We start from the raw sequence: 26,354 nt of genomic DNA on the forward strand, positions 1-26,354 counted from the left end.
GCCCATATGGGATGCCGACGCTGTAGGCGGAGGATTAACCTACTGTACCGCGGCGCCGGCCCCTGTTCTGGACCTTTCTAAGTTAACCTTGGAGATATTTCCATATTAGTTCATAGAGAATTTCCTTGTTCCTTCTGTTTTTAAGATTTATTTATTTATTTAATTGAAGGGCAGAGCATCAGAGAGAGAAGGAAAGAGAGAGAGAGAGAGAGAGAGAGAGAGAGAGAGAGAGAGAGACAGTGCGCGCTTCCATCTGCTAGTTCACTCCCCAGATGATTGCAACAGCCAGGGCTGGCCCTGGCCGAAGCCAGGAGCCTGGAACTCCATCCAGGTCTCCCACATGCGTGGCAGGGGCCACCCATCTACTACTCTTTCGTGCACATTATCAGGAAGCTGGCTCACCAGCGGGGCAGCAAGGACTCGAGCTGGTGCTCCAGTACGGGGTCATGGTGTCACAAGCAGCTGCATAGCCCGCTGCATCACGACACCAGCCGCTTCTTTTCCCTTTGAACAGCTGCATCATGTGTTCATTCCAGAATCCGCTTTAATCAGTCCCTCCTTGGTGGGCATTTGGGTTGTTTTCAGCCTTTGGCTATTCAAATGATACTATCGTGTATACACTTGTCTACAGATAGTGTGCATGTGTCATTTGTGCCTTGACCAACTTCCTGGAAAGGGAATTCTGAACGGAAGTTCAGCCTAACCAAATTGACAGTTCAAAAACCATCATACCAGCCAGCACCGCGGCTCACTAGGCTAATCCTCCGTCTTGTGGCACCGGCACCCCGGGTTCTAGTCCCAGTCGGGGCGCCGGATTCTGTCCCAGTTGCCCCTCTTCCAGGCCAGCTCTCTGCTATGGCCAGGGAGTGCAGTGGAGGATGGCCCAAGTCCTTGGGCCCTGCACCCCATGGGAGACCAGAATGAGCACCTGGCTCTTGCCATCGCATCAGCACGGTGCGCCGGTCTCAGCGCGCCAGCCGCGGCGGCGATTGGAGGGTGAACCAACGGCAAAAGGAAGACCTCTCTCTCTCTCTCTCTCTCTCACTGTCCACTCTGCCTGTCAAAAAAAAAAAAAAAAAAAAATCATACCACCTCTACTCCAGAGTGGGGAGCCTGAAGAAATCCACACAGAGGTCAATAGGGGGCGCAGTTGAGACCATTCATCACAGTGTCACTGAAAGGTTGACAAAGGTGGTGGATGCATTTCCCACCTTGTGAGTCTGTGGGAGCGGTGCGGGGTGCTTAGTACTGCATGGCCTGGCGTTGGTGCCCAGCACCTTAGCCGTTAGTACCAATCTTCCTTCCCATGTGCTCAACACTTAAAACCTTTTTCTATTATTTATTTATTTATTTATTTGCGTTTTATTTGAAAAGCAGACAGGGAGATCTTCCATTTACTGACTATACTCCCCCAAATGCCCACAATAGTCAGGGCTGGACTAGGTCAGAGCCAGGAGCCTAGAACTCAATCCAAGTCTCCCATGGAGGTAACAAGGACCCAAGTACTGGAGCCATTGCATGCTGCCCCCAAAGGTCCACATTAGCAGGAAGCTGGATTGGAAGTGGAGTAGCTGGGACTCAAATCAGGCACTCTGATATGGGATGCCAGTATTCCAAGTGGCAGCTAAACTGCTGAACCAAATACCTAGCCCTCCGGTCAGCAGCATCTTAGACCAGCTCATGGACATAGCACTGGGTGCCTCCCCTGCTCTCCCCTCTGCAGCCCACCTCTTTGGGGCTGGAGGGTGCCTGGGCTGGGTGCTGCTCGCAAGCATCCTCGGCAGAGCTCTGGATCAGATGGGCTCCCTGGGAAGTGGCTTGGCTCCTTCACATCCTAGACTTTAGCCAGGCACACAGGGTTATGTTCGACAGACTTGTTTGCTGCATTCCATGAACATCGAGTAAATCTGCTTGGGACCAAACTGTGCTCCAGGCCCCTTGGAAAAGGGAAAGATACGAAAACAGAGAGGTGAAGACACAATTCTGTTTCTGCGGAAGTTCGAATCTAGTGTTGGTTGAGAGCTAGAATGCCCAAGGTTAGCAAGCTGGGCCAGTAGTGTTTTGATGAACAGAGCTGCATGTCTGAGCCTGTAGAACCATTGGCTTGGGCTTGGCCCTCACACTCACACCCTCCCCGCGGTCCCCAGGCTCTGGGGCCCTGTTTCTGTCTTCTCTGTTCAACTGCAGGGACCCCTGGTTGATGAACACTTCAGTCCTTGGCTCTCAGAACAGCAAAGGGAAGTTGCTGGGCAGGGAGTGAACCCAGAAAAGGCGGGCCACCCGCTTCATTCCCCAAGGCATCTCAGCAGCCATCTGGTAGACTAAAGCCAACCTTGGGGTCCCACCCAGCCTCTACACCCAGAACCCCTAACAGCAGTGGGGACTTCTCACTTCCAGCTTGGTTCTGTAACAGTGAGTTCTTTGAAGCATCCATTTTCATTTTTATTCTATTTGTTTTCATTTTATTTGAAAGACAGAGAGCTTCTATCTGCTGGTTCACTCTCCAAATGCCTACAACAGCTGGGGCTAGGTGAAGCCAAAGTTAGGAGCCCAGAACTCAGTCTGGGTCTCCCGTGTGGGTGGCAGGGACCCAAGCAGTTGAGGCATTATCTGATGCCTCCCAGGGTACACATTAACAGGAAGCTGGACCGGAAGCAGAGAAGCCCCAGCTGGAACCACACTCTAATATGGGGTGTGGGCGTTTCAGGCGGCATGTTAACCACTGTGCCAAATGCCCACACCAAGCATTTGTTTCCAATTAAAATTGAAGCACGCAGTTTTTCTAGTCATGACGTGCTGTGATCTGCAACAAATTTAGAACAAGGCCCTCCTGACCCGCTCTTCCCAAAAGCTTCCCCAGACTTGCTCCTTCCAAGACATCGGCCCCACACTGTCCCCTGGTCTCGTCACTCCTTGCTTTCCCCTCCATTAGCTTTGCAAGGTCCCTGAGAGCCTGCACAAGATGCCACCAGGGGCGAGGCTCCCCAGGGACCTTCCAGTGAGGAGCCCCTCTCTTGTGATTGGCAAGGCCGACCACCTGCAGCCCAGGGAAGGACAGGAGACTTGTGCAAGGCAGCCAGGCAGCTGGGCTGCACCTCCAGGGCTGCAGGGCGTGGGCTCTCACACCGCCAAGGCGGGAAGCACAGGTTGGGCCCAGAGACACAGGCCCCGCAGGGGTCATGGCTGCTGGGAGGTGGGTGCGTGAGCAATGCTCACAGTCCGCCAGGGCCTCTGGGAGCAGGCCAGAACTGGATCCACAGGGGATTGGATGAGGGAACGACTCAGGAAGTGCTGCTGGGAGGGCCTGCAGCCCCAGACGCCAGAGGTCCCTCCGGTTTGTTTGTTGACTCCCAGAATTTCCCCAAAAGACCTTAGAACTCTGAGCCAGAAGCCCTGGGATTGCTTGTCCGAGCCCCCTTATCTTGTAAGCGGAGTCCAGGGCCGTGGCACTGCCCAGGATGTGGGTCTGTGTTGCTGCCGGTGTTTACAGAATGCCCCAGAGTGGCACTGATGTCATAGCCTGGGGTAGCCTGGGCCTTCCGCCAGGGGCTTCCTGTCTGAAATGCAGGCAGCAGAGCCCGGGAGAGTGGTAACACCCCCACCCGAGGGCGCTAATGGGCAGTTAGTGCAGGAGGAGCATCGTCGACTTTGCCACCCGTGAGCTGGGAGCTGTTGTCCAGAAAGAAGCGCGTGGTTTTCCCCTGGACACCCACCCCTTCCCTGGGGTCCTGGGTGACCAGAGCATTTGTTTTTTGTACATTCCGTTGTCTTTGAAGACTACAAGCCAAAGCCAAGCTCACTGGCAGGGGCATTAGGGAACTGAACCCCTAACCCAGCAGCCTGCCTGGACTTGTGTGGGGCTGGTATTGTCCCAGGTGTGTGTGGCCAGAACATAGTGACCCTGAGGCCATTCCCCTCCCTCTGGTGCCCTGCAAAGGAGGCCAGTCTGCGCACAGACCTGCTGGAGGCTCTTGGCAGCTGGGTGCCTGGGGATGTCGGCTGTGGCCTTGAATAACAGGAACAGAGCTCTTAGGATCTTGTGTTTTCTTAGATTAATAATTCACTCTGGGGCTGCAGGTAGGGCCAGAGGGCCCAGATTTCCCTGCCCCTTCCCCTCCATCTTCATCCCCCATGCTCCCCAGGGCTATGGTGGAGCAGCCAGAGGGAAGTCTCCTCTCATTCTCCCAGCCCTGCTCTGCCTTGCCTGGGATGGCTGCAGGGCTGGGGAATCTTTCTCTGGCTGTGGCCCCAAGTGCTGATTCAGAAGGCCCCGTGCCCCAACTCCAGACATGGAGGATCCTTTCTGCAGAATCTGGGCCAGACCCCTCCAACTGAGTGCCCGTCCAGGTTCCCCCTGAGCCCCCAACAGCAAACGTCTGCCCACTGCACCACCTGGGGCCCTGGCTGGAGCGTCCAGGCCTTCCTGTGAGACCTGAGCTTTATACAGTGGCTCTCACCCTGCTAGGCTGGGGGAACCCCTTCCTTGTGAAATTCTCTGGGCTCTCTTGGTAGCTCATCTCCGCAGACTGTGGACTTAAGGACACAGGTTGGTGGGTTGTCATCTCCCAGAGAAGAGTCCTGGCCTGGAAGGTCTCCAGAGTGAGTGTGCATGGGAGAATACAGGGGGTGGAACAGGGCGCTGATGTCCGTGTCCCAGCCCTGAGGGCCCTGGCCCATTCAACTGGAAGCTTCTGGGAGCCCTGCCCTGCTCATCCCTCCTGGCATACTGCAGGTTGTGCCCAGAGACCTGGGCATGTGCAGTATGGCTGAAACGGATGCTCCCCACGAGGAAGCCACCGGCATGTAGGTCTCTCAAGGAGGCCAAGTGTATGGATTGTTTAGGGGGTCTCCCAAGCTGTCTCCCCTCTGCAGGCCCCTGGGCTGGGACCTCAGTCAACCCCACCATTGCCAAGGAGCTGGGGAGCTGGGGAGGAGGTCAGCTGTGGGGTGGGAGGAACTCCCTAGGGAGCCAGGCCAGCAGCCACCTCGGTCCTTGTCCGTGACATGCTTCTTCCTGCTCAGTGCCTGTTGCATCTCTCCCTTTGGTGTCCAAGATGCAGTTGGTTTGGGACCATCAACCATAACTGACCTGATCGGCACTGGGGCTGCACTGAGCCATGTCCCGCTCTGCCCCCCCAGAGATGCAGGAAGTGCTCGGGCGCATGGGTCCCATCCGTCCCATGCCACTGCCCCCTCTGTGACTTCTGTGTGCCCTGGAAGGGGAGATGGAGACCCAGATGGTCTCCACACTCTGCACGTAGGTACCCTGAGACATGGACTTAAAGACAGTGCATCTACAAGCTCATAAAGGACAAGGCGGGTGTCTGTTTCAGTTATCTGTATATATAAAAACATGTTGAGGTCCAGAGAGGGCAAATGCCTTGCCCAGGATCACACAGAGTCAGTGGAACCAGAGTTTGGGACTCCAGTGCCTCTCTAGCAGCACCGAATGTAGTCGTGCTCATGTGCGGCTCTCCTCCCAGGGTGGTTTGAAAAATGTGCCCAGGAATATATCAAGAAGGCCCACTCAGACCATGGTTGCCTCCTCCTCCTCCAGGAAGTCACCCAGCCTGCTGCAGCGCCCACCCCTCTCCCCACACCACTCCATTCCAGCTCTGGAGAGAGAGGAGTGGCATTGGGCAGCCACAGGAGGAGGCAATGATAAAGTTCCTGGTAAAGAGCTGGAAATGACAACAAGGACCAGGAAACTCTCCAGCAAAAGGTGCAGTAGCTCTCCTGTCCCTTCCCCGCCCTGGGCACCCAGGTAGGAAGCAGGGTCCGTGAGTTGGGCTTCCTGCTGATTCTCAGGACTTGCAGAAACAACGGATGTCTCAGGATGAGGCTGAAGGTTGGAGCAATAAATGTCCCTTGATGCCCAAAGGGAGCCTTGAAAATCTTCCCACTGCTGAGAGCCAGCGCGCACCCCAGGCGGGGAGCACCCAGGGCTAGGAAGGTTACAAGAGTGAGCCCAGCACGACCCGGAGTTGGGGTGGGGAGGAGGTTTCAGGCACTAACCACCATCGCTGGCAAAGCGCATCCACAGTAATCGGGTTACTGGATTAGAGCAGACCCACCGGCTTTATTTAGAAGCTAATCAGAAAGCGTTTAGAATGACAGCGTTGCAAAGAAGGAGACTGCGAACCAAGTACCCTCATCTGAGAGCATGGCCTGTGACTCCTAGTTCGCCTTGGGGGTCGGGGGAGAGCTGGAGCCCGACGAATCCCACGAGGACCCAGCCAAGCCTGGACAAACCCGAGCATGAGGCGTCACGGAACCATAAGCCAAGCCATTTGTGGGGTAGTGTGTGTGCAGTCCTGGAGTGACAGACCAGGGTTGGAGAAGGGAAAATCTCTTTGGTTTTTCTTCCTGCAGCCAGCAGTGGTGGTCTGGCAGGCGCAGGGTGTTACCCCTTCTGAATTGTAAGCAAACAAGTCTACTGAAACCTCGGCCAAAGTCAACTTCCTCCCTGGCTGCCTCTCGAATTCAAAGGATGGCCCTTCCGACAGATATCCTCCTTGCAGGCTGTGCCTGCCTCCTGCCGCCTCAGGGTCAGGGCTGGGGTGGGGGGTAGGGGTGGGGGGCAAAGCCTTTGATGCTGCAGAACAGAGCTCAAGCCACCATGGCTTGAGCCAAATCCAGCCTACACCTGTCCACGGACTGCCTGTGAGCTAGGATGGAGAAAAATCAAAAAATGAGCAGTATTTCTTGACATAGGAAGATCGCTTGACATTCATGTTGCCGCATCCATGAACAAGGCTGTGTTGCGACACACCCGCACCTGTTCATTCACAGATCTTCTATGGCTGACTTCACGCTGCAGCAGCAGAGCTGTAGTAGTGACCGGATGGTCCCCTGTGCTGAAAATACCAGCCAGCCTGCCCTGGACAGGAAACGTGCTCCAAGCCCTGCACTAGGAGGTGTCTGTAGAGCCTTGTATGAGCTACGTTTCACATGTCTGTCGCTCTGGCGCACTAAGCCCTTAACAGAAAATAGAGGGGTGGGCATTGTGGCATAGTGGCTAAGCTGCCGCTTGGAGCACCCATATCCTATATTGGAGTTCCTGGTTCAAGTCCTGGCTCCTTCACCTCCAATCCAGCTTTTTACTAATGTGCGCCCTGGGAAGCAGCAAGTGGTGGTTTCAGTACTTGCATTGCTGCCACCCACTCCAGATGGAGTCCCGGGCCCCTGGCTTCGGCCTGGCCCATCCCCAGCTATCGTGGCCATTTGGGGAGTGAACCAGCAATTGGAAGATCTTTCTAGCTGCTTCTCTCTCTCTCTCAATCTCTCTCTCTCTCTCTCTGTCTCTCTGTGGGTGTGTCATTCTGTCTTCTAAATGCATAAAATAAAGTAAAAATTTCTAGAGAAAGAAATCTGTCCCTTGTTTCAGATCAGGTGTGGAGCCAGGGAGACACACCATCTCGGGGTCAGGGCAGTCCCAGGCTGCCTGGGTTGGGGGGGCGGGGAGCAGGGGTGCACCTGGAGACCCACCTCGGTTCTGAGTGGGCATCTATTTGTTAAGCCCCCTTCGGAATCCTGGAATCCTGCTCTAAGGAAGGAATTGACCAGAGAAATGTGAATATAGTAGCTGCTCTCATTCCTTCATGAATGAAAAAACTCCTGGTACCGCTTACCCATTAGGAAATTGTGTATTGAGTAAAACAGTTCCCTTATTAGAAAAATAATGAACACTTCCATCTTGGGGTTGGTAATCTAACAATTCTATGAGGCTGACTAATCCACCAAGAAAAAACAATTTCTAGGTTGTCGCCTTATGTTTCAAACAGCCTTTCGGCCTCAGGGTCATGCTGCTGTTGTGTAGAGAGGTGTGTGCACGCGTGTTTTTGTGAGACCTCGAAGGATGTGCTCGAGTGAGACCCCAGCTAGTTATCCCGGGAGGGGCGCTGGGTGGCCAGGCGTCAGGTGGGAGGAAAGCTTCTCACAGATACTGTGGTTTGTAACTTGTGATAATTTTGCACTTTGCTTTCAAGTGTTTACTTGGGATCATTTTCAAATCCTTTTAACCTTTTGGATTTTGAGCCATGTGACTGTAGTACCTATTCAAAAAATACATAAAGGCGATGGAAAATAAACAGCGCGTGGCTCTGCCGTGCCTGCCCTGCATTGTTGCAGGAAAGAGATTTTCCCTGTCTGGCAGTGAGCAAGTGGTTCCTCAACACCTGCTGCAAGCCAGGCGCTGTTCTAGCCCAGAGGTCATGACCTTGGGCCTCCCTCCTTCATCTGTAGCGTGTGGAGATGGGGTGGCTTCCCAGGCAGTGGTCTTCTACTTGAACGTCTTGAACGTATGTCAGACTCACCAGGAGGGCTTTTTAGAATCCTCCTGGGCCCCCAACCCGGGGTCTAGGGGGGGCCCAAGAATTAGCCTTTGTAGCAAATTCCTAGGTGATATTGGTACTATAAACCCAGACACCCCACTTGGGGACCCTATCTAGGGCTCCATCTGGAGTTCTGTGCTTATAAATAGACTCCATTCCAGCTCGGGGGTTAGCAGCAAATAAAGAATGGATTCTTCTAGCTCAGAAGGCAAAGTCATCACAAGGCAAACTGCCCCACAGTTAGGGGAGACTTTAACAAAGCAAGCATGTCAGCCAGAGTTAAGTGATCTGGTTCCCTTCCGGCCACAGGACCCATGGTGGCGGACCTGAGATCAGAGAGTGGTTTCAACAGTAATTCCCCCTGCGGGAGGTGACTCCGTGCAAGGCTTTTGAGGAAGGTTGAGTAGAGGGGTATAAGTCAGGTGGGGAAATCTGAAATTGCCAGGCTTACACCCACAGGATCGCACTGTTGGGCGTCCTGTAAGGCCCACCATGATTTAGCCCCACCTTACAAATCTAGCCTGACAAGAACGTCATGCCCCAGGATGGACCCTTGCACCTGACTCATTCACTGGTCCATGCGTGGAATACCATCGCTGGTTCTCTCTACTTCCGGTTCCTGTTTGGGAGGACCAACGTGAAATCTGGCCGTTCTCCATGAGAACTGAACATCTAATGGCTCTGTCCTGACTCTTTCTGCCTATCTCAACTCCGAGGGACACTTGATCGTTGTTATCTCATTGTTGTGATCTAATGGATTTATTGATTCTACAAATGGTGTCCTTCCTGTAACAAATCACGGGGGGGTGGGGGGGGTGGGGAGGGGCTCCAATGTGCTGGGCATTAGAATTATTCCCATTATAATTCCTGTTATTATGGGAATAGAAGTGTTGGTAAAAACAGATCTGAGTCCTGTTTCGATAGATAAGGTCCAGTAATCAGATAAGCGCTTTGGTAGAAGTACACTTACAAACTGAGAGTGGTCCAAAAGAGGTTTATGGCCTGAGAACGCAGGTAGAGAGGAACATGAGGTAGGCTTGGGGCTTGGTCAGGGTGGCTTTCTGAGAAGGTATAGTCCAAGCTGGGATCTAAAGGGCAGCTAATACTTAGCTGGATGAATAGGAGGTGGGGAGGAAAAGAGCTCTCCAAATTGGGAGGGCAGCACGTGCAGAGGTCCTGGTGTAGGAGGCAGCATGGCAGATCGAAGGAAACAGTGGCCAGTTTGTGGGAGGTGATGTTGAGTTGCCGTTGAAGATGGACGTGGTAACGTGGAGAGGACAGCTGATCAGGAGCTGGTGGACACTGGGAGTCTGCAAAGAATGAGTGGTGGGTGAGGCCACCAGGACAAGGGCTGTGTGAAGAAGGGAACGGGGTGTCTCCTCCAGCGGGGTCATGAGCCCCTGAAGGGCCGAGCATTCGAAGGAAGGAGAGTCACTTCCAGTTGGCTGTGTGAGGGCTGGTTCTTTCATTCTCCCTCTTTCCATGCTCCATGCTTGTGGGGAGCAACTCGGACTAGACTAAGTTACTGGAATTAAGACTTATTCTATGTATCTGCTCTCCCACAATATGGCACTGAGAAGGGAGTAAACAGCTTCTACACAGCTGCCTCTAGCCAATTTGATTGACTGAGCTGCAGGAGCTGATCTTGCTCCTGATTGGAGGAGAGCAGCGTGCTCGGCGTGTGGGTAGCAGAGTTGGGATTGGTGGAAGAGGACTATAAAGGAGGAGAGAGACAACATGCACCAGGAACATCCCTGGGAAGAACCAGCAGCAAACCCGGGGAGGGCCGAGCAGACAAAAGAACAGCACAGGGTCTTGTGTCGTTCCTCCACGAAGAGGGGGAGCGACATAATGGTGCCGTGACTCGGATAGGAAACCTAGGCAGGGTCCTGTGTTGCTCCTCCATGAAGAGGGGGAGCGACACATGCTGATAGTTCAGGTTTTTTTGTTTATTTGTTTGTTTGACAGGCAGAGTGGACAGTGAGAGAGAGAGAGACAGAGAGAAAGGTCTTCCTTTGCCGTTGCTTCACCTTCCAATGGCCGCCGCGGCTGGCACGCTGCAGCCTGCGCATCGCACTGATCCGAAGGCAGGAGCCAGGTGCTTATCCTGGTCTCCCATGGGGTGCAGGGCCCAAGCACTTGGGCCATCCTCCATTGCACTCCCTGGCCACAGCAGAGAGCTGGCCTGGAAGAGGTGCAACTGGGACAGAATCCGGCGCCCTGACCTGGACTAGAACCCGGTGTGCCGGCGCCGCAAGGTGGAGGATTAGCCTAGTGAGCCGCAGCGCCGGCAGATAGGTCAGGTCTTAATGATGTCCACCTGGATGCGGGAAGCGCCTGCTAGGAATGCATGTGCATCTGACCTCAGAATCAGCCCCTAAGGCTTCCTGTCTGGCTGAAAAGCCGATGAGAGCACTTCAGGCATGGAAAGCCAAGACTCTGTGGCAAAAAATGTGTCCTATGTGAAGGACCTCTGTGAGTGAGACCCCAGAGGAAAGAAGGGGCCATCAAAGAAGGATGCACTTTCCTCTGAAGGGAGGAGAGAACTTCCACTTTGCTTATGGCCTTTCTAAACACTGACAGAGCTTGTGGATTCAGAAGGCTTCTATAGCCTAGGCAACTCATGTCAAGAGCCTCGGGTAGTCACTAACATGTTAATTGTTAAATTAACAACAGGAGTCACTGTGTACTTACTTCCCATGCAAGACCTCTGTCCTCCATGAGTTGTATTATGAGAGTTAACTGTAAAACTTGTTCTCAGTTTGTGTGTTTGTATGTGTGTGTGTGTGTGTGCAAATTGTTGAAATCTTCACTAAGTTTAGAGTTGGTCTTCTGTGTATAAAGTTAATTGAAAATGAGTCTTAATGGAGAATGGGACTGGGAAGGGGAGAGGGAGGAGAAAATGGGTGGGAGTGGGGTGGGAGGGCGCGTATGGTGGGAAGAATCACTATATTTATGAAGTTGTACTTAGGAAATTTGTACTCATTAAATAAAAGGTTTCTTTGGGAAAAAATAAAGTTTGTAAATTAAAAAAAAAATGCACATGTAACTGGTGCAGCTGGAGGTGGGCGTTGTCTCAGTATATGAAGCTTCCAGCTCAGTGGGTCTTAGCTGGACCTGACAGCCTGCATTTCTAACCAGCTTCCAGGCGCCAGGGACCCCAGTGTGAGCCTCAAGGGGAATTAGGGTCCCTGCTTCTGAAACTCAGAACAGTCCTGGCTCTGCTCAGAGTCCTCCGGGGGCCATTTGCCGCTCACAGCATCGCTTCAAGTTCGGGTCTGCTCCAGGTCTCTGGCCATCCTTTTCTTCCCCTCTCCGCTTCCCATCACCCATCGCACTTCATTTCCACCAGAACTTTTCCATGTCTTTCTCTTGCGGTTCAGAAAGGGAATGAGACCAGCTCAGCTTGCTCCCAGATGGAGGGCGATGCCAGACTTTTCTGCTTTAAATCCTGCCTGAAGGAATTTGGCAAAACTCTTTGCCCCTTACCCGATTTTAAGTTTACATCTCCTTTTTTTAATCACACATTTGCAGAAGATGCTGTTTCCAGGATATTGTAAACATTGATATTTTTAAGTAAAACGATGACATCACTGTTTTAAATTTATCCAGTGGAATCTAAACACCATCGCCATTTGATACCCACCGTCATCCATGTTACACAATGCACAAATGCGCTCTGCTCTAATAGTCAGTGCTCTTTTTCTCTCCCTGAAATTTTATTTCCATTTCACTTCCCCAGCAGAATGTTACCCTAATGTAATATATATAGTATATTTGTATGCTTAAAACTTTCATTTGTTTCCCTACCGTATTTCTCTATAACAACTTTATACGGAGTTGGAATTTTTTAATTTCCTGAAACCATAAAGCTCTAAGTATTACCATTTTTCTTCTAGTTTGAGATATCATTACAATTATTAATAGGACATAATTGATCAAAGCAACATAAACATCTTACTAATTTGGATAATTAACAAACATAAAAGGTAAAATTGTATTGAAATTGTAGCTCTTAATGAGGTGGAAGTGCTAGATGGCTTTTTAAGGTATGCTTTTTTATTGGTGTATAGCAATATTTATTGGTGTATGTATATATATTTATATATTTATTATATGTATTCATTATATATTAACACATATTGGTATATGTATGACCAGCTCATAATGTAAGGCCTGGGGCATCACAGAGTAGGCACATCTCTGCACTTATGACCAGGCCCAGAAATTAAATGGAGCTGGAGCTGGAGCTGGGCTATTTCTTCAGGTTTTTTTTTGTTTTTTTGTTTTTTGGTTTTTTTGACAGGCAGAGTGGACAGTGAGAGAGAGAGAGACAGAGAGAAAGGTCTTCCTTTGCCGTTGGTTCAGCCTCCAATGGCTGCCGTGGCCGGCACGCTGCAGCCGGCGCACCGCGCTGATCCGATGGCAGGAGCCAGGCACTTATCCTGGTCTCCCATGGGGTGCAGGGCCCAAGGACTTGGGCCATCCTCCACTGAACTCCCTGGCCACAGCAGAGAGCTGGCCTGGAAGAGGGGCAAGCAGGACAGAATCCGGCGCCCCAACCAGGACTGGAACCCGGGGTGCTGGCGCCGCAAGGCAGAGGATTAGCCTAGTGAGCCGCGGCGCCGGCCATCTTCAGTTTGTTTATGTATCCATGTAAGAATCTTGTTTCCTGGGTCGGCATTGATTGCATGTGTATAGGTGGAGCACTAAAACTCTCATTGCTGTGAACCAGTAGACAGGAACACATTCTGTGTGTCACTCTATGAGTTGTATGAGGGTCACTCTATTCTTTGACCTGCTTCTGGGTTATATGCCAGAAGTCACATAGTGTGCTACCACTAAAAGTTGTTATTGTAATTATTTCTGATAGGATTTTCTAACTGAAAAAAAAAGATGGAAACCCCCTACCTGCTCGAGGTTCACTGCTCTTGCCTTCTTAGTCTGCTCAGTGTCACCTTATGTGCTGGCAGGCAGTGGCAGGAGAGGGGAGGGAGAAGGGGAAAGGAGTGTTCTCTCTAGGCAGGACACCCCGTTGAGATCTGGGGGGGTAGCCTTTGTTTTTGTAAAGGAGGAGGGTGATTATGAAACAGCAGGTGTAAAAGAACAACTTGCACCTCGCTCACTCATCAGTTCTAGAAGTTTCTTTAGAAGTTGAGGATCTGGGAGCTCAAACCCCCTCTAAAATTGTGGGTGCCTGTGCAGTGCCTAGAAAGTCCTTATGTGCACTCGGGGGTTCACATTCCAGTTTGTAGTCCACTGAAGAACCTGAGTGGACTTAAACCACACCAGACCAACCTCCCCAGGTTGCCTGGTTCATGTTTCTAACATAGAGAATCCAAATGGCCCTTGCTGCTTTTTTTTTTTTTTTTTTTTTTTGACAGGCAGAGTGGACAGTGAGAGAGAGAGAGAGAGAAAGGTCTTCCTTTGCCGTTGGTTCACCCTCCAATGGCCGCCGTGGCCGGCGCACCGCGCCGATCCAAAGGCAGAAGCCAGGTGCTTCTCCTGGTCTCCCATGGGGTGCAGGGCCCAAGGACTTGGGCCATCCTCCACTGCACTCCCGGGCCACAGCAGAGGGCTGGCCTGGAAGAGGGGCAACCGGGACAGAATCCGGCGCCCTGACTGGGACTAGAACCCGGTGTGCCGGCGCCGCAAGGCGGAGGATTAGCCTAGTGAGCCGCGGCGCCAGCCCCCTCACTGCTTTTTTATACCAGATCAAGTCATAAGTTTCTGGCCAACTGGTCACCTATGGGTACAGATGTTTCCCTGAGCACAGGCCACAGGAGGCTGGTGACCATGTTGTCCTGACAAGCAAACCAACATAGATGAGGGTACTTTCAAAAGTTCAAGGAAGGGGCCAGCACTGTGGTGTAGCCAGTAGAGCTGCCGCCTGTGATGCCAGCATCCCATATGAGCGCAGGTTCAAGTCACAGCTTCTCTATTTCCAATCTAGCTCTCTGCTGTGGCTTGAGAAAGCAGTAGAAGATGGCCCAAGTGCTCGGGCCCCTGCACCCATGTGGGAAACCTGGAGGAGGCTCCTGGCTCCTGGCTTTGGATCGGCGCAGTTCCAGCTGTTGCAGCCATCTGGGGAGTGAGCCGGCAGATAGAGGACCTCTCTCTCTGTCTTTGCCTGTCTGTAACTCTGCCTTTCAAATAAATAAATAAATTTTTAAAAAAAGTTCAAAGAAATTTGGGATTAAAAGATAAGTTTGGGGCCGGCGCCATGGCTCACTAGGCTAATCCTCCACCTAGCAGCGCCGGCACACCGGGTTCTAGTCCCGGTCGGGGCGCCGGATTCTGTCCTGGTTGCCCCTCTTCCAGGCCAGCTCTCTGCTGTGGCCCAGGAGTGCAGTGGAGGATGGCCCAAGTCCTTGGGCCCTGCACCCCATGGGAGACCAGGGGAAGTACCTGGCTCCTGGCTTCAGATCGGCGCGATGCGCAGGCCGCATCGCACCGGCCGCGGCAGCCATTGGAGGGTGAACCAATGGCAAAAAGGAAGACCTTTCTCTCTGTCTCTCTCTCTCTCACTGTCCACTCTGCCTGTCAAAAAAAAAAAAAAAGATAAGTTTGTTGTGGTGTAAAATATTTTAAATCCATGCATACTTGGGGGTCTTTAAACAGCTCCTGGAAATATGTATTATGAAAAAATTATGCATGGATTTCAAAAATTCTTGCACCCAAATAAGCTTATCTTTTAATTCCATTTGTCCATGAACATTTGGTTGAAGTACCCCTACTACGTTGAAGTACTCTTTCTCGAAACCTCCCATTCTGTGCATCTGGAAATGAGCTCATCCGTCTCTGAGTTCCCATGTCTCTTTATTTTTGCCTTTTTTTTTTTCCTGACCACATACAGCTCTTTCTGCTTGGCAACATAGTGCTGCATGCGGTTCATCACCTTGTTCCGAGCGCTCCTTGGGAGTGGACCCCACAGCCTCCTCACTTCCCGGCTCTGTGACTGCCCCTGAGTAGGTGTCTAGTAATCTTCTGTGGAACTGATGCATCCATCAGGGCGCATCTCACACTTCTGTGTCTCCCTGGAGGCACTAGGATGATGCTGGGCTTTCCCTAGCAGGGTTCTAGAAGAACGGATGAATTAATCAATGAGCAAAACCATGAATTAACAAATCAATGAGCTAATGAGCCCGTGAACAGAAGCCTTGAGAGTAAGAGAGTTCAAGCTATGCAGAATTGCTGTCAGGTGGGTGGACTGAGTGACACTGGCTCTTTCTAAGCAGATCTGTTTAGTATGTATCTCTGTAACAGGCCTCGGTAGATACAATCACTGGTTCCACAACGTCCAGGTTGCTCATCTGCTGTCTTTTGTGTCTTGGCTTGCAGGTGTGAGCGGTGTCTCCTCACCACGGCGGTGTTTGGTCCGTACCCCAGCCCCGGTGAGGATGTCAGCCCACCCCCCGCTCTGCACGTGAGTGGGACAAGCCAGCAGGATCCCCTGGCTCCAGCCCCGTTCGCAGACATGACAGCCGTGGAGTAGTGCGGACACGTGCTCTCAGCTTCTCAGGGTTTCAGTCCTTTCGGGTTTGTTTCATTTACCTTTTTATATGGTTTTGTGGCTGAACATTCACAAGCAAGGCCAGTGCCATGGAGGATCAACAAGTGTACAAGACCAACCACATGGGCCACGGTGGTGAGAATCTCTTCTACCAACAGCCCCCGCTCGGCGTCCCCGGCGGGCTGAACCACAACTATGGGAATTCAGTCACAGGGGGCGGACTGGATGCCCCTCAGGCCTCGCCCATCTCCCCCCACTTTCCTCAAGATGCACGCGACGGTCTGGGTCTGCCTGTGGGCTCCAAAAACCTTGGCCAAATGGATACCTCGAGGCAGGGAGCGTGGGGAGGCCACGCAGGGCCTGGAAACCACGTCCAAATCCGTGGCAACCTGGCCAACTCTAATATGATGTGGGGGGCACCAGCCCAGGCTGAGCCCACCGATAGCTACCAATATACCTACTCCCAGGCCAGCGAGATCCGGACGCAGAAGCTCACCAGCGGTGTCTTGCACAAGCTGGACTCTTTCACCCAGGTGTTTGCCAACCAAAACCTGCGGATTCAGGTCAACAATATGGCCCAGGTGCTGCACACCCAGTCGGCAGTGATGGACGGAGCCCCCGACAGCGCCCTCCGCCAGCTGCTCTCTCAGAAGCCCATGGAGCCCCCGGCCCCGGCTATACCTTCCCGCTACCAACAGGTGCCCCAGCAGCCTCACCCTGGTTTCGCTGGCGGGCTGTCCAAGCCAGCGCTTCAGGTCGGGCAGCACCCTACCCCGGGGCACCTGTATTATGACTACCAGCAGCCACTGGCCCAGATGCCGGTGCAGGGAGGGCAGCCGCTGCAGGCCCCGCAGATGCTGTCCCAGCACGTGCCGCAGATGCAGCAGCACCAGTATTACTCGCAGCAGCAGCAGCCGCCGCCAGCTGGCCAGCAGCGGCTCTCCATGCAGGAGATACAGCAGCAACAACAGATTCGCCCCCCGCAGCCGCCGCCGCAGCAGCAGCAACAGCTCCAGCTCCAGCAGCGGCAGGGTTCAATGCAGATACCTCAGTATTACCAGCCCCAGCCCATGATGCCACACTTGCAAGAGCAGCAGCAGCAACAGATGCACCTGCAGCCTCCTTATCACAGGGACCCTCACCAGTACACCCCAGAGCAGGCGCACGCTGTCCAGCTCATTCAGCTGGGCTCCATGCCCCAGTACTACTACCAGGAGCCCCAGCAGCCCTACAGCCACCCCCTCTACCAGCAGAGCCACCTGCCCCAGCACCAGCCGCGGGAGGACAGTCAGCTGAAGACTTTCTCTAGCGACAGGCAGGCCCAGGCCATGCTGAGCTCCCACGGGGACCTGGGACCTCCTGACACAGGACTGGGAGACCCAGCGAGCTCCGACGTGACCCGGGTCGGCAGTGCCCTGCCCCATCGACCGCTCCTGTCGCCCAGCGGGATGCACCTCAACAGCCTGGGGCCTCAGCATCAGCAGCTGTCTCCCAGTGCCGTGTGGCCCCAGGTATTCTCACAGTGCGAGTTTACCACCATAGCTCAGTGTGCTGCAGGGCTGGGCCGGGCCGGGCCGGGCTGGGCCGGGCCAAGGTTGTGCAGTGGCCGATCCTCGTTGCAGCCCCTTCTACCCTTTGGGTCTTTAATCATCCCACAAACACTAACCTACTGTGCCAGGCGCTATGTCAGATACTTGGAGTCCAAAGTCAATTTGGATTCCCTCCTTTGCCTGTGGAGCTTTTAATCTCACATAAGGAGATGGCCAAAGTATTGTATCATGGCCGAGATGATTCATGTAATGGTCAAGACCTTGAGTCGGGTGCCAGGGGATCAGGCAGTGGGGGTGTCTCATCCCCCTACACCCAGATCAGGGTATTCCCTTTGCATTGGTCCCCCATTACGGCCCATTTCTCAAAGTAGATTGCATAGAACAGCAGTCCCACAAAACCTTTCATGGCTATTGATGTGGAAACGGGATCTCTAGATAAATATATTTGGGATTTCTTTATGTGAAAGGCCTCTCAGGGCTGTTTGTATGCCCGTGTTTTGTGACTCTCACATGTTACGTGTGGTTGCAGAGGGGAAAATGTTGGCTGCCCAAAGAATCCAGGCTGGTAAAATGAATAAGCAAAATGGTCTGATGTAAGACAATAGGGAGTAGTGGAGACTGTAGTAGACCAAGAGCAGAGGCCTCATCCAATGACATTCTCATTCAGGAGTTTTAATAAGAGGCTAGGCAAAGGAAACATGTCTGCAGGCCAGATTCAACCTGGAGGCCGTGGTCATTAACCATTGGTTAGTACCTGACCACACATGAGGCTCCTGGGTGCCGGACACTGTTCATGCTTTGGCTTGTTCCAAGAGCTACACTTACAGGACAAGACAACAGGGTCTAGGGAGGAAGTGACCCCAAATAGTAACTGGCTGGGTGGACAGGGCCCTGATGGAGGTTGAAGGGTAGAGGTGAATTTCCCCCTTGACCTCATTTTCTCGCTGGGGCTCAGACCCAGTGGCGACGGAGAGCCTTTGTGAATATAAGAATGACATGCCACGGCCAAGGCGCTTTAAGAAGAGAACCACGTGGCATGGCCAAGGCTTTTCTAAAAGAAAGAATTTCAGTAGGAACGCTCCTGCCCTGATGCTGGCTCTTCCGGCTCTGCTCTCTGTGTCTCCTGTGGGAAGGGAACCTATCTGTGTGCAGATTGCGTGCCCTGGGAGGACAAGAAGGAATGAGGCGGGGGCGCATCCAGGCGTGTGGTTGGCAGCACCTCCCGGAAGAGGGCAGTGGTCCCGAGTTAGGGAGCAGTTAAGGGAACCAAGTCGGGTGCAGAAGAGCAAAGACGCGAGCAGACAGGGACCAGGTCAGGGAGAGGTGGAGGGCGGGAAGACCCCCCCCCCCCCCGAGGCTGCTCCGGAACTCCTCCCTTCAGAAACACATCTGTTTTTCTTTCTTCTTTCTTTCGATGTCCTGTTTGGCTCCCAATTAGGTGCAACTCCCTGACGGGCGAGCCCAGCCAGGGTCTCCTGAGTCAAGGTAGGATTTGTGGAGGCTTCTTGGTGTTTGGGGAGACTGGGAGGTGTTCCTGGTTGTGTCTTATGATTCATCTCTAAATTCAAAGTCAGTCTCTCACAGAAGTCTAAAGGAATATTAATGGTAGTTGTTGGGTTTGAATGCTTACTGTATGTTAGGCACCACCTGTGGTTAAGACACACGCATCCCCAGCCGGCGCCGCGGCTCAATAGGCTAATTCTCCGCCTAGTGGCGCCGGCACACCGGGTTCTAGTCCCGGTCGGGGCGCCGGATTCTGTCCCGGTTGCCCCTCTTCCAGGCCAGCCCTCTGCTGTGGCCAGGGAGTGCAGTGGAGGATGGCCCAGGTGCTTGGGCCCTGCACCCCATGGGAGACCAGGAAAAGCACCTGGCTCCTAGCTCCTGCCATCGGATCAGCGCGGTGCGCCGGCCGCAGCGCGCCGGCCGCGGCAGCCATTGGAGGGTGAACCAACGGCAAAGGAAGACCTTTCTCTCTGTCTCTCTCTCTCTCTCACTGTCCACTCTGCCTGTCAAAAAAATAAAAAATAAAAAAAAAAATTAAAAAAAAAAAAAGACACACGCATCCCGTTTGAGGGCTGGCATTGTGACACAGCAGGTTAACCCATGGCCTCCAGTGCCAACATCCCATAGGGGTGCCAGTTCAAGTCCTGGCTGCTCCACTTCTAATCCAGCTCCCTGCTAATGTGCCTTCGAAAGCAATGGCAGGTGACCCAAGTCCTTGGGCCCCTGCACCCACGTGGGAGACCTGGAAGAAGCTCTTGGCTCCTGGCTTTGACCTGGACAAGCCCCGGTCATTGTGGCCATTTAGGGAGTGAACTAGTGGATGGAAGATCGATTTCTCTCCCTCCTCTCTGTGTACCTCTGCCTGTCAAATAAATAGATCTGAAAACAAAACAAAGACACACACAGCCCGTATGGGGCTACCTGGATTCAGTGCCCAGCTCCTGCTGTGATTCCACTTCTTGCTAATGCAGACCCTGAGAGACAGGGGATGATGGATGGCTTAAGGGATTGCGTTCCTGCCACCATCCATGGGGGAGGCGGATTGAGTGGCTGGCTCACGACGTCAGCCTGGCCAAGATCTGGCCATTGCAGGCATTTTAGAAATGACCCAGCAGATGGAAGCATTGTCTGACTCACTCTGTCTCCGCCTCTAGATGGAAGCATTGTCTGACTCACTCTGTCTCCGCCTCTCAAAATAAATAAATAAAATTTTTAAAACATCAAAAAATTCTTATTTTGGTGCAAAGACTTTCGGAATCCATGGGTAGTGTTTTGTTTTTGTTTTTACTGTGGTAATACACATGTTCCATGAATGTTTTTGAAGTCCCCTCTTTTATTATGTGTAGTAAAAGAACCCAGTGAGAGTGAATAAGGTTACCAGATGAATGTAAATAGTGAGCTATTATTATTATTATTACCATTTTACAAATGAGAAAACTGAGGCAGGGAGAGCTTAAGGCTCCCCATCAAGTAGCCATGGTGGGTTTGTCCACGTGCTGCCCCCCATCTGTCCATGTAGTGTGGCCTTGTGGAGTGCCTACTGTGTGCCCAGCTTAGTGCTAGGCTTTGGGAACGCAGCAGTGAATAGTACAGGCCTGCTTCCTCCTTCATGGGCCTGGCAATGGCAGCTTCAGCCAGAACCTGCTCGGCGGACTCAGGCCAGTGTCCCAAGGGAAGGCTCCTGGGAGGGTGACCCCAGAAGGAAACTAAACCATGGCGGGCAGAAAGCCCAGGGCCTGCAGGCCTGGAGTAAGAAGGATATTTTGTTCCATTCTTGTGTGACGATAACGAAGTCCTTTCCCGCTCTGAGCCTCAGTTTTTTCAGCTGTAAATTGGGCTTCATTCTCTGAAGGGTAATAGGATGAGAGCACATTGGGTGAATAAGAAGGGTTCCTGTGGGTCCCAGGTCTTGTGGTGAATTGCTCTTCCTGCTTCCTCAACATGTGTGTCTTCTCCCTTTGGCCCTCCCTGTGAGCAGTGGCCAAGCCAAAGGAGTATTTGGGGAGCAGTTTGATGCCAAGAACAAGCTGTGCCCCATCTGCCTAAAGGAGTTCAAGAGCCTGCCCGCCCTGAATGGACACATGCGGTCCCACGGGGGAATGAGGGCCTCCCCCAGCCTCAAACAGGTGAGCCGCCGCCAGGCCTCCACAGGTGCTTCCCGGGCCGTGTGCTGCTTGCTTCGCTTTGCTGCCGTGAGACAGTGATGTGAGCCCCGTGTGGGTCCCTGGGGACCCAGTCCTCCGGACAGGAACGCCTAAGCTTCGACCCTGGGAGCCAGCCAGGGCAATTCGCCCCCACTTACCTGGCTTTTAAGGACAAGGGTCAAAAACAGAGGTTCCAGAAATCCTTCTGGGGGATTCTTGCATCTCTGTCTCCCGGAGAGGAGGGGACAGCAAAGGGAAGCAGGTGGGTGCAGGAGTGGTTCTCTTCTGCTGCCTGACGCACCCAAGACCAGGGCCACCGGGGCCTTCCAGATCAGTACGCAGTGGCCAAGGAGAGCTAAGGTAACCATCAGGCTCTCAGCCAGAATTTTCCATCCACCAGTGCAGTGGTGTTTGGCTCTAGCATCCAAAGATCCTGAACTACTCCCTGGATTATCCAGGTAGTAAACTATTCATGAGTTGTAGAGTTCAATTAAAATTCAATGAATGTTCTCAGAAGTCTTTGAATATTGTTCATCTTAATTTAAATCTATGGGATTCACCCTGTGTTCACCAAAAATTTTCTACTACCCGTATCACTCCATCCCCTGACCATGCTAGATAAAAGAACTTGGTCTTGACTTTTTTTAAAGTAACATGGTTTGTGTTTTCAGTGTGGTTTCCTAACCTAAATAAAATGTAAGATGGACAGCCTGTTCCCATTTGTCAGATGAGTAAACTGAGGCCCAGAGAATTAAAAGCTCCTAGAAAAAGATCACTTTTTAACCAATTACAAGTCCATGTCCTTTTCTTGAAAAGCAGTGACAGCCACCAAAAACTTTTGAATATTGTGCTATACACATGGTCCATGATCAAGATTGTTTAAATGTAGAGTGCATGGCCCTGTCTCCCGCCAGCTGGCATCACTCAGGCCCAGGAAGAGCAAAGTGCATGCCCCCCTCCTTGTGAGAGCTGCTGCCAGCCAAGGATCAAAGCCTTTATTGTCTGTGTAGGAGGAAGGAGAGAAGGCCCCGCCGCCTCCGCCCCAGCCGCCACTGCCGCCTCCGCCTCCGCCCGCGCCGCCGCAGCTCCCTCCCGAGGCCGAAAGCCTCACACCCATGGTCATGCCCGTGTCTGTCCCTGTCAAGCTTCTCGCACCCAAGCCCAGCTGCCAGGGCTTCAGCAACAGCGTCGCTGCCGCCCCCTCCGCCAGAGACCAGCCGGCCAGCTCCGTGTCCGACGACGAGATGCCCACGCTCGTGAGGATGACCCTCTCTCCCCCACACTCACCCCCAGGGGCTGCCCCCCACGCACCTGCCGTGAGTTGCTGCTCCGCACCGCCCCCCCCCCCCCCTTGCCTGGGCTGGGACATCCCTTTGCTTTCCTGGAGATGGGGTCGGCTCGTGGCCTGAGCCTCTCCCGGCCCAGCCCCCTCGTCCACACTGGTGGCCGCCATTAAACACCTGTCACTTTCCGGGCTAACAGCCTGGCTTAGATTTGGAGATACCTGAAGGTGTCTACAGAGGTGATGATTCAGCTGGCAACCACCAACACAGCCAGACTGCCTGTTAACTGTGGAAGTGTTTCTGCCCCAGATAGTACAGAGCTGTGGCCCAGGGCCCTGGCTCCTCCCCAAGATCACCAGACCTCTCCAAATCTACCCAAATCCAGCAACCAAACAGGTAGCCCCTGAGACAGCAGGGCGTCCAGGCAGTAGCCCTGCCATGCATTCTGATGCCCAGCCTCACCAGCTGCTTAACGTTCTCAACATGCACCTGCTTAAATACCTATAAGGACCTAACTCGTGAATGTTCCCCAGGTAGTTTCACAGCCAGCCAGCCACCCCCAGTCTCAGGAAAGCAAAGAGATTTGTGTCTCTCACTTGCTATTAAGTTCTTCTGTCTCTCTAATTCTCAGTGCTCACCCAAGCAGCCAAACTCCGCTCAGGGGCAGAGCCTTCCCCTACAACCTCCCCAAGGGATCCGGGACCTACATGGTTGGCTTTATCAGACCCGCCCCCACCCCCACCCCACAAAGTTGCTGGTTGAATCCTATCTGTCCTTTGAGACAGGTGGCTGCTGGGCTATCAGGAGGCAGTGTGGTAGGGTTGGGCCAGAGAAGGGGTAGGGAGGGTAGTTCAGAGCCTAGCAAAGCCCAGACAGAACCTTTATGGTTCTGTATGTGGCGCTGGGGTCTCAGGACAGGAACCTGATGGAGAACCCGACGAGTCCCATAAGCTGGTAGGACTTGGGAGCCAGCAGTAGGCAGAGAGGCACTGACACTTCCAGACTCCCCCTTTGCCCCGGGGAGGGTGCTGATGTGGTGCCAGAGACCCTTTGTACCCTTGGAGATCTGTCAATCAGGGGTCCTGACAGCACCCACCTACCCACCCATTCTAGACGGCAATGAGAGAGGAAGAGAAACCCATGCCCTGCACAGGGCTGATGGGAACACAGGGAACCCAGAGGGTCCCTGACTTTACGATGCTTGAGTTCCAGTGTTTCTACTGGTGTCGGGTGGCAGCCTCGGCTCCCAGCTCCCAGCAAGCTACACACTCGTGTGTGCTGTGTCGCTGAGCTCTGACGCTTGGCAGGTCAGGGGCGCTCCTTTTATTTCTGACTGGGGGTATTTTCAACTTCAGATGGCTTTAAGGGGACACAGCCACATCGTGAGTGGAAGAGCTTCCGTGCCTGGGGAGCTGATTAGGGAGTGGGAGCACCCAGGGCATTGGTGGGAGTTTGCTCAAGGATTGCTGAGCAGGGTTTTGAAGGAAGGGATGAGCTCAGCTTAGTGGAAGGGTGGGGGAGATCCAGCAGGGAGGGGATTGGCTGAAGTGGCGGCATGTAGGTGGGGCTAAGTCAAGATGAGCAAAGTCCTGGCACTAAAATATCTGGGAAGGAGCCTTGAGTTCCAATCCCCACTCTGCTCCTAGCCCCCTGGGAGGGAGCAGCTGAGACCCAGTTTGCTCCCCTGACCTTGAAGGGGGTGGGCTCTGAAGTGTTGTCACCCTGCCCTGTGGGCCAGGGCTTGCCCCCCTCCCCAGGAGTCTGACTAGCTTGGTGGGCTGCAGGTGCACCTGTGGTATTCTGGGTGCTCAGAGTCCTACCTGGAGAACTTAGAGCTGCAGTCACAAGACAGGAGGGTAGAGGAGAGGGAGCCCCAAGGGGACCTGTGGCCCCGGGGCAGAAGTCCAGGCCCCAGGGTGAGCTCTGCCTCTACCTAGAGAACCTCCACAGTTAGGGGGAGCAGGGTGTCAGGTTTCAGGATCGCTCCCCTCCCCCCATTCTCCTCAGCCTCAGGCACCAAGGAGCCCTCTGGTGGAGAGAGGAGACAGGCTGGCCTGCTCTGGCCTGAGGTGAGCTGCCTGGGGGCGAGGTCAAGTTCAGAACCTCCTCCTGGGTCAGGGAGTCTGAGGCAGCTCGGCCCCCTCCTCCCAGCCCCAGCTCCCTGCTTCCCTGAGCTCCTCTGCTGGAGGCCAGAAAGCTGAGGGAGAAGCAGGAAGTGCTGAAGGAGAGCCGAGGGCCTGCCGGGCCAGGTCACATGGTCTGGAGACAGCTAGTCATGTGACCTTGTCCAGCCCGTCCCATCACTCCTTGCTGCCTCTCCCTCAGGAGCCCCCCTGGGCACAGGGATCCCAGGAAGCCTGGTTGTGACTGGCCACTGGCCTGCAGGGCCTGGGAGGGCACCACAGCCTGGTCTGGCCCTCTCCACAGGTACCCCCTCTCCCAACCCCAAGGCCCTTCCAGCCACACCCAGCGGGTCTGTGTGGCGCCCGCACGCCGGCTTCCTCTGCACAGACACATGTTTACTTAATAGTACACATGTATCCAGGAGGCAGGTCTCCCCAACATGCTGCTGCCGCCCCCGCGAGCTAACGCCGCTCGGCTGACAGGAAGTGGGGCTGCGAGCTGCAGCCAGGGGTGCTGAGGCGGGAGGCGGCCAGGTCCACGGGATGGGAAGCAACAAGAAACCGGCCCTGAAGCGTCTCGCAGGGCCCAGGGCGGGTCGCCCCCTCCTCCTGCGCCCCAGCCTCCCCGAGTAATTGCTCTGAGCTTGCAGGTTCCCGCTTCTCGCCCACCCGCTAGTCCTGCCACCCCCAGCTCCCTCCAGACAGGAGGGGTGTCTTCCATAGCCCACGTCTTCTCCCTTAGCGGATCTGCCACAGCTCGCTTTGCCTGAAGTGGATGTCGCCCGGTGGGCTGGGAGGGGCCGGGCGGAAGCCCCCTTCCCCGCCGCGCACGCCTGTGGAGATGGCCCCCCTGGGCCGGAGCCTACGGTTCCAATCCCATCCTCCCTCCCGTTTCAGGAAGTCCCCAGGAAGCTGCAGTCGGGAGCGCCCAAGGCTGAGGAGCCCCCCAAGACGGTGCAGGAGAAGAAAAAGTTCCGGCACCGGCCCGAGCCCCTCTTCATCCCGCCGCCGCCCTCCTACAACCCGAGCCCCGCCTCCTACTCTGGCGCCACCTTGTACCAGAGCCAGCTGCGCTCCCCGCGCGTCCTCGGCGACCACCTGCTCCTCGACCCCGCGCACGAGCTGCCCCCTTACACGCCGCCGCCCATGCTGAGCCCGGTGCGCCAAGGCTCGGGGCTCTTCAGCAACGTCCTCATCTCCGGCCACGGCCACGGCCCCGGCGCCCACCCCCAGCTGCCCCTCACGCCCCTGACACCCACGCCGCGGGTGCTGCTGTGTCGCTCGAGTGAGTGGGCCGAGGATGCCTCCTCACAGGTGTCGTGTGCGTGGGGTGGCGGGGTCCCCCCTGTCTGTGCTGGACGCTCCCCAGGAGGCCTGCCTGTCTTTTATCTCCTGTGTGCCAGACGCTGTGCTGTGTGCTTAAAAAAAAAATACTTAGAATGAGGTAGAGGAGGGTAGTGGAAAACGTTCACGGGGAAAAATAGGATTCAAAGATAAATTGATTTGGGGACCAAGCAGTGTAAGAAATCGCGCCTAGCGGTTCACAGTGAATTTTCCACGAATTTTTTGAAGACCCCTGTAGTCCTCTCCAGGGAGTCACAGTGTGAGGAGACACATGTATCAGGTGATCACTGTAGCCCCTCTGGGATGAGTAAGATACAATAGCTATCCCAAGTGGATGGACAAATAGGACTTCTTACAAAACACGAGATCAAGCCTTGGCATTGTGTAGCAGGCTTTACAAAAAAAAATCAAGCACACAGAGGCCTATGCAGGATCTCTTTCTGGAGCCAGAGGGGTTGTGTGGAAAACACACAGCAGATCAGTGCGGGAGCAGGGGGACTGGCTTCTCCCGCTCCTGCCCACCCGAGGCCATTTAGCGCCAGGCCCGCTGTGGTCCCTGGA

At 54.0% G+C, this 26,354-nt stretch overlaps 1 protein-coding gene across 19 annotated transcripts in view; it reads left to right on the forward strand.

Annotated features, from left to right (window-relative positions):
• TRERF1 (transcriptional regulating factor 1) overlaps positions 1–26,354 on the forward strand; it is a 226,174-nt gene that overhangs the window by 169,800 nt on the left and 30,020 nt on the right. For 13 of the 19 annotated variants that reach the window (XM_051855691.2, XM_070074094.1, XM_051855693.2 and 10 more), the window contains 5 exons: positions 15,675–17,357; positions 18,835–18,881; positions 20,878–21,025; positions 22,054–22,359; positions 25,347–25,734. In XM_051855691.2, the coding sequence (XP_051711651.2) occupies positions 15,936–17,357; positions 18,835–18,881; positions 20,878–21,025; positions 22,054–22,359; positions 25,347–25,734 (2,311 nt within the window). In that variant the 5' untranslated portion in view covers positions 15,675–15,935. The remainder of the gene's footprint in view (positions 1–15,674; positions 17,358–18,834; positions 18,882–20,877; positions 21,026–22,053; positions 22,360–25,346; positions 25,735–26,354) is intronic. The other 6 variants (XM_051855700.2, XM_008262918.4, XM_017345129.3 and 3 more) reach the window with 4 other exon arrangements.

Source organism: Oryctolagus cuniculus, chromosome 5 (assembly GCF_964237555.1).
Source record: "Oryctolagus cuniculus chromosome 5, mOryCun1.1, whole genome shotgun sequence".
In the NCBI taxonomy this organism is placed as follows: domain Eukaryota; kingdom Metazoa; phylum Chordata; class Mammalia; order Lagomorpha; family Leporidae; genus Oryctolagus; species Oryctolagus cuniculus.